The sequence below is a fragment of the Zalophus californianus genome, chromosome 3 (genome assembly GCF_009762305.2).
Source record: "Zalophus californianus isolate mZalCal1 chromosome 3, mZalCal1.pri.v2, whole genome shotgun sequence".
NCBI lineage: Eukaryota > Metazoa > Chordata > Mammalia > Carnivora > Otariidae > Zalophus > Zalophus californianus.
The window spans coordinates 3,283,897-3,291,960 of NC_045597.1; the positions used below are offsets into that span (position 1 = coordinate 3,283,897).

General features: G+C 47.6%; 1 protein-coding gene across 1 annotated transcript in view; it reads left to right on the forward strand.

Moving 5' to 3' along the window:
- Nucleotides 1-7,739, forward strand: part of IRS2 (insulin receptor substrate 2) — a 28,302-nt gene extending 20,563 nt beyond the window's left edge. Inside the window, exon 2 of the mRNA XM_027589343.2 lies at nucleotides 6,249-7,739. Within this exon, the coding sequence (XP_027445144.1) occupies nucleotides 6,249-6,253 (5 nt within the window). The 3' untranslated portion in view covers nucleotides 6,254-7,739. The remainder of the gene's footprint in view (nucleotides 1-6,248) is intronic.
- The last annotated feature ends 325 nt before the right edge of the window (nucleotides 7,740-8,064 follow it).

The following is an 8,064-nucleotide window of genomic DNA, read 5'->3' on the forward strand; positions in this document are numbered from 1 at the left end:
AGATATATTTTGAATAAATTGTTATTGTACATTCCTTAATTTTATAGGAAAAACATTATATTTAGTTTGAGAACTTCAGATATAAACAATATGAACATTTTTGTAGTCTACATAAAATACATATTCTTTACATCAGTGTAAGCTCATAAGCATGATAATGTGTTAAATCTGAGGAAATTACAGTGTTCATCGGATATTTGCAGTTTTAGTGCACATGGTATCATTTGGTTCACAAGTATTCTTACCGTTTCATAGGGCAGAAATATAACGCTTATATCATGTTCATAAATGACCCCAGAAAGAGAAAAGATTTGGACTGACATATTACAACTTCACCTCTGTTGACGTTCAAAGAGTAGTTAGTACTGTAGGATGTATTTCATAATAATCACATGTTCTCAGTACTTCCGTGTTGTGTATGAATAACCAAATAGAAGGGCCGTAGGTAAGGGAAATTAATCCCAAAAGTGTGCTGGCTTCCTAAATGATTGTGTGACTTGCTCCCTCATTTTCAGTAGGGCCTGTAACAAGATAGCATGGTTTTTAGTCGCTGGTCTGGCGTTTCTAAAGGACGTAAGCTTGCAGATAATATCCAGAGGGGGAATCAGTAGTCTCCAGGTGTAACACACGGATGGAAATATGTGGTGTTATTTTGAATACTTTACCCTTCTTTCTCCCCGCTGCCTTCCTCCTGTCCTGTCCTGGGGCAGACTGTCTCTGCAGGACCACTCCTCTCTGCAGTTGAAGGGCAGAAGCGGCCATATGCAAATGAATGAGCATGGCTGTGTTCCAATAAAACTTTATTTACAGAAACAGGCAACAGGTCAGATTTGGCTGTACTTTGTTGACCTCTGCCTAAGAATGCCTCTCTCTCTCTTTCTCTCTCTCTCTCATGAGGTGAAGAGGGTTTTCTATTCTCTTGGGCCTCAGACAGTTCTAAAGTTTCGTTCTCCTTTAGAAGAATTTCTTTTTTTCTTTTTAGCTTTTCTGCCTGTGAGAAATGGCATAAACCATGTGGGTCTTTATTTCAGCGTAATTCGTGGAAGCTTTAGGAAGGGCCTACCAAGCATCGGGACAGGTGCTGGGGACAGGCAGGGCTCAAGGGCTCCACTCGCCGGGGAGACAGGTGCATGCGGCAGCAGCAGGGCCGGCAGTATTTTGTGTCACTGGGGAGAGTTTTGGAATGTGCTGTGTAAGAGTGTAAACTCCGGGGCCCAAGTGACAGTCGCAGACCTCCCCTCCCCCTCCACCGGCCCCACCCCTCTGTCCTTATTTGTAACAGTGGACGGTGACCGCCCCATTTGTAAGGGGAGCCCTGAGGGCAGCGAAGGTCCGCCCTCCACTGGTGACCAGTCACTGATGCTCCCTCGTCTGGTTGGTAGCTAGGAAGGTCTGACCGTTCATGATTTAAGAGGGGGTCCGCCAGGAGTTGAGGGGGTGTGTTGCCCCTCGGGCGTCTGTGCTGAAGAATAATCTGTCTTATTTCTCCTAAGCTGCTGCCCCACGTATGGTGGGGCGCTCTTGCCATAGAAGACTAGCTTGTAGGGTGTGCGCGTCGGGCTTTCTCACAACGAGCACAGGGAGGAAACGCACACTGGAGGTGTGATGTGCTGAGACCACGCACTAAGCAGTGAGTGCAGCCCCTGTGGGCGGCTGTGGCTCGGGAAGCGGGGAGAGGTGCAGTGCCGGGCCCCCCGGGCCGGGAGCCCCTGCGGGCTCCAGTGTGCGGTGATTAACACAGGGTCTTACGGGAACGATTAAACGGGAGCTGAAGGAGAAGCCGCCTTTTGTGGTCCCCAGCCCCCTCCCAGGGCTAGATCTTCTTGTCCCAGAGTCCGTGCTCTGTCCTTTCCATCAGGTTACAACTTGGTGCTGGGGCATTTCAGCAGCGAGCTCTCAGGATGAAATGATTTTACCTGTCAGTGGAAAAGGTGATCTCATGTAACAGACAGTTCGAAGTCTTCCATGAGTAGGGTTGGTGAAGTAATTTACTGCCCCCATTTGTCCTGGGCAACTTCTTCCCTAGTTTCCTTTTAAGTTATTTTTTTTCTCCTGTTTAAATGAAAAGTTCAAGTAACCGTTTTTCTTAGAATCTCTGGCTTGTTTGTTATCACGCTTTGCCTTACTTTTTTTTTTTTTTTCCTTCTGGTATATTGGACAGTGTTTTGCTTTTAGTCAAGTAAGGAGATACTGTATTATCAGGGTTCTTTTTCTAGGAATTTCTCATGTAACTGAAAAGTTTATTTTCTCTTGTAAGTCTGTGTTTAACATCAAAGGTTTAAATGGGCCAAAGGACATGTCTGGGCTCATTGCAGGTTTCTTTCTTCCTAATCATAGTTGCCGCTGGAAATATAGGTTTTAATTTTGAGAAGTATGTTTCGTTTGTCACGTAAGTGATTATCTGTGGCCACTCCTGTTGTGCCTGCAGGGGTTAAGTCATTTTCACCTACTAAGTGCAGCTGTAGGTAGCTCTCTCGGGTGGGGTCCGTGCCGTGGTGCTGGGATCCCCCCCCACCACTGTGGAGTCAGGTGTGGGGCTCTGTCTGCGTGGAGCCCCACGGGGGGCCTGCACGGGCTCCACGCACATCTCCACCCAGCCCTCCCCGGGGCTCCCTGTGGAACTCGGGGTGGGACCCACAGGCTCTCTGCAGAGAGAACCAGGGCCTTCCTGGGCAGACTTGCTACCCCTCAGGGTTGTGTGTGGAATTCTGGACACTGAAATATTGGCCACGAAGCCAGACACATCCAAACCCACATACTCGTGAGAAATCAAAATGAAAACGTCATGAGTCAGAATGTGCATCGCAAATGCCGCCTGAATTTATTTGCCAGTGCAGATTTCCCCGATTTATCCCTGGAACGTTCTAGACCCGATGCCCACTGTCGTTTCCAGGCACATGTTTGGAATCACGGAGCCCGGCGAACCAGCAGCGGCAGGCATGTCGGTGTTTCGATATTCGTGCTGCTCATGACAAAGAAGGCTTCCCACTTGTTTCCATGACAAGGTTTTCAGTGACTTGTTTTCTATTTCTTTCTTCTTCTTCTTCTTTTTTTTTGTAAAGTAGAGCAGATTGAAGGTGGGGTCTTTAATGAGGGTGCTCACTCCTTTGCATTCTGATTGCTCTTTTAAGTGGAAGAGAAAAGGCATGGAGTTATCCCCCCCCCCCAGAAGTGAGGATACCTGGCACATGGAAATGGTCCTTCGTGTGGCCATCATTTGTCACACGTGACAGAGCAAGATGGGGCATAGCTGGCCAGGGTGACGCGGCCAGTGGAACGACTTAAATCTTATTAATGCAAATTTTTTTTTTTTTAATCAGCTGCCTTAGATCAGTGCTTCTGTGAATGGGTTTCTTTACAAAGCAGTGTCTAAGCTACAGACCAGTACTGCGTGTGATTATATGACAAATTCAATGAATGCCAATAAGTTTAAATTATTTTGAGACGCATTACCTCTAGGACAGAATCCAGACACCTTGGTAATTGCATTCATGAACAACGTGTGATTCTTGATGTTTCTTTTTTGTTTTGCTGCTACACCTAATGAGTTCAAGGAGTGTCTCCCATCCTAATGAATATTTGGTGTGGAGTGATCATAAAATTAATAATTTGTACTTTGCTTCTACTAGAATTAACGTAGATAATAAAGCACACAGAATTTTGCCAGAATCACCGTTAGAAGGCATAAATATTTAAAGGCGAGGATGGTCGGGTTAGTAGTGTGAGAAGACTTCTTTTTTTCTCCTAGTCTGGATGAAGCAGATTAATTTTCGGGAGGAGAGGTCATTTAACGTCTTTAAAAGTCAGTAAACAAAGGAACCAGCATCCGCCAGCTCTGGGGATGGGGGAGTGGGGCAGAGCAGAGCAGGGTGCAGTGACGGGGGTTCCGGGGGGCTGCCCTGGGTTCCGAGTCTGGGAGCCCACTGCCTCTGGATCTTCTGAGCCCCTGCCACTTTCCTTTGGCCGCGCCCCTCCCGTGCCCACGTTCAGGGCCCTGGCTAGCGTGTTGTGGGAGCCGAACTCTGGAAGGCTGCTTCAGCTCCAGGCCTAGGGGCCCCCCCTCACCCATCAGCACCCTCAGGTGCCCTGGCCCTGTGAAATCAGCGCATGCACAAGTGCGTGAATGAAAGGTGACCCCGCCTTTCTCGGTGCTCCTCCCACCACGACAAAGCGCAGAAACGAAGGTTTTGATACTTGTCGTATGTATACTTATACCTTCAAAAAGCTAAAATTCCATGTTTACCTTGATGAGAGCTCCTGAAGATCTAATGGTGGGAGTTGGGGCTTGGCATGGAGCATGCCCTCCATGTGGAGTGTGCACGGCCGCCGCGCCCTGCAAGTGCCCAGGGTGAGTGGGGGGGGTGCATTCTCAGGAACAGCTAACCTGCATTTCTATGACTGTGTACACTTGGGAGATTGAGGAATTGACTTGCTTAGCTGTTTTCAAGATCATGGGTTTAGGGTTAACAGGAGACAATTCTCCCGCGTTTAGCTAATCATTAGAGTAAAAATAAAATAAACTGTGACGCCAGATCTTCGTGTCAGCAGATCCAGGGTGTCTTGACCACCTGCTCAGGGTTTGCCGGGAATTCGTCTCCCACTCAGGCCCTCAGTGACAAAACGCAGACTCCTATTTTGGGGAGAGGTGGAAGTCCGAGGTGGATTCCAGCAAACACCTGCTATTTAAGGGATGCAAATGTCTGGGTTGAGGCCCTCACATGGGCTCTCGGGGGGACAATGCTGAAATAGCTGGGGGGCCCATCTCTCCCCAGGACAAAACTTGGCCCCTGTTTCTGCTTTGGGGAACTGTTCAGGGATTAAAATTTTTAAAGGACATAAGGCTTTTTAAAAATAATAAAATCTGGTAGCACTGCTTCAAAATACCACATTATGGGGAACTTATAACCAGTCATGAAAAGGTATGATGTTTATTTTGCACGTTGACCGTTGACAGCCGCTTGTCTGTCCAGGAGTTTGTCTTTCTGGCCGCACACAGGATGCAGCCCTCAGAGCTGGAACTAGGGCATCCAGCTGCTCATTCTTGGCTGCAGGGTCCTCTGGAAATTCTCTCTTGCTGGGAGCAGGCCCCTGAACTCCAGGTGGACCGAAGAGAATTGACTTCGCAATGAAGTAAACCAGGGAGTGTGGGGAGGGTCGAGGAGAGATTGTAATGATTTGAGAGCAGTATTCGGAAGTGCAGGTGGTGTGCACTCAAGTGCCAGGGAAGAACGCCTACCTGTGTAGGGCAGGGCGTGGCCAGCAGGGTGGCCCAGCCACCGCCATTCCAGGGGGGGTGCAGACGAACCAGTCGGGGTTTTGATTAAAAAGCCAAGAAACTCTGGGCACCTGGGTGGTTCAGTTGGTTAAGCATCTGCCTTCGGCTCAGGTCATGATGTCAGGGTCCTGGCATTGAGCCCCGCGTCGGGTTCCCTGCTCAGCGGGGAGTTTGTTTCTCCCTCTGCCACCCCCCATCCCCTGCTAGTGCGCATTATCACTCCCTCTCTCTCCCAAAAATAAATAAAATCTAAAAAAAAAAAAAAAAGCCAAGAAGCTTAAGAAGAAAGGCAGTTTGCTATGAAATGTCAGTCTCCCGACTCGGTCTGTCATTATGTTCTTTAACGGACGGTTAATGAAGTAAAAACATGCTGGAAACAATGGAGATTGGGAACACGTTGAAGAAGTTTGATCCTTGGGCCTGGAAAGCAGGAAGCCATTAGAGTGTGTTGGGGTCCTAACGGCCTGTCACCACCAGGCTCGCGGGAGTAGGTGACCTAACCTGGCCCCGGGGCAGCAGGGCAGATGAGGAGGGTCTGGGACGACAAGCGTGTCGCCGCAGGAGCCAGTGTGTGGGCCTGGTCGCTTTGGGAAGGGGATACACGATCCACTGGGAGGGTTTTCCGAGGCAAAATTCAGACTCACTGCCTGTCCCGTGTTCCCGCCAACCCCCGGTGGCACGGTTTCCAGGATGCACCCCTGTGCCCTGGTGTCCGTCCCCTCTTGAGATTTCTCCCCCACAGCCCCCACCGAGGGCTGGGCCCCGGGCAGCAGGCCGGCTGCTAGCTCCACGGCTTCTGTCCCCGAGGGCAAGGCCGCATCCTGCCTCTGTGTCCAGTCCAGCCGGGGCCTCACCAGAGCGTTCGCCTCATGCTTGGAAGTGACACAGGTCGTGAAGCGACTTCCTCTCTCCCTCGAGATCGCTCTGTTCCTGCGACCCCTGTCACCACTGACTTCTTCCCTTTCTTTTCCAGAGTGAGGATCTGTCTGGCTTTATCAACATGACGTCACACATCAGAGAATGATATTAGAAGAAGATGCTCAGCGTGGTTGCTTTTTTATTTTATTTTTTAATCTGAAGCTGCTTACAGTTTTCTTTTGGATCTGAGCAATGACTAGGATTTGGAACATCTGTGACCGTATTAGAGTCTGAACCAACAAGGCAAGGACACCTGCCCCTCTCCTGGTTCCCGCGGTGGGGGGCATTCATCATTCTGCTGTTTGTGCTGTGTTTTGTTTGTTTGTTGACAAAAGTCACCGAAGAAGTTATTCTCAAGAAAATTGGATGTTCCCATTGGCCGTTTAAATCGTGGCCAGTGTCTTAATTTCTTCTTACTTTCATTTTAGCAAAGCAAATTTATCCCTCAGCATGCTAGGAGATTCTACCAATACCCATGAAAGTGGTAAAATCTGGCATTTACTGGCATGCACTCAAAACTACCACAGTCCTACCTCAGTTCCAGGTAAAGCCGGATTTGGGTGGCCGGGGGCTGGCAGGACCTCCTGCGCATCTCTGCTGAGTGCGTCTCGAGTGCGGCCTTTCAGCCTTATTAACTGGTCCCAGGACACAGCTGCTCCGTGGACTCCAGTCCAGGTACCTGCGTGTTTACTCAGACAGAGCCCAGTGTGGGACTGACATTTCTCAACGGAAATGCAATTTGGGATTGGACTTCGAAGATGGATTAATAAATAATAATAATTATGTATAACTGAAGCAACCTACTTTTGAAAAATCATCAATTACATTGGGTCATGGGGGTGGGAGGGGGAGTTGGGGCAGGGGGTGAATATCTCTTTTTACCTTTAACAGACTTGTTTAATCTTCTCTATGTAGATGTTTATGTGGGTACTTCAAATTGCAAAAGCCTTTGATCCTATTTACAAGCTCAAATGTCTCTGCTATCCTTAATCTTGAGCTTGCATTTCTTTAACCAAAAATTCATGTAGGCATGCTAGCGATCCAAGGGTGGTCACGGCTTTGGCAGATTTAAAAAAAAAATGTATTCTCTTCTCTCGATGCTATCATGTGGGTCAATGGGCTGCCCTGAGCAACAATAAAAAAACACAAAAACTCCAAAAAAGACAAGGGAAGCAAAGAACTCGGTGTAAGAGCTATTCCGGCCCCTGTGTTAAGGGAAGAAGAAAAAGGAGACAAAAAAAAAAAACCTCACAGTACATCTGACTTGTCGAAACAGTTCCTGGCGAAACTACCCTCCTTTTACGTTTCCAGTGTTCTGAAGATACCAGTGTTGTCGTGATTAGTGCAGGTGTCACCCAGAACTGCTAACCTTGACCAGCAGAATGTCATGTCACCTCGCTGCCCCCTTGACAAGTGGTGGAGGGCTGCAGACCCCCCTCCCACGGGCACGTTTGCAGTGCCTGTCTGCTCGGATAGTCCTGTAGAGGTTACACTAATTCATTGGAGATGTGAGCTTTTTTTTTTTTTTTTGGGAGAAAAATATATATAAATATATAGATATATATCACTATAGAATAATGCATTAATAAAATGAGGCTTTTTTAGAGGAAGACCAAAAAATTCAATGTCTTAAAAATATATTTAATGGCAATGCAAAAGTCTTCCTGCTTCCATGCTGAACTTTTAGAACAGAGGATTGTATTGCGAGACAAAGTTGAATGTAAAGTGATCCCCCAGAACATTTTTAAAGTTTTACTTTTCTAAAATCACACATTGCAACAGTGTATAGACCATATGATGTTAGTTTGAAGGTCAATTTCAGTGTATGATACGTATACTTTATGAAAATGTATAAAATGTCTTGAAGTTCA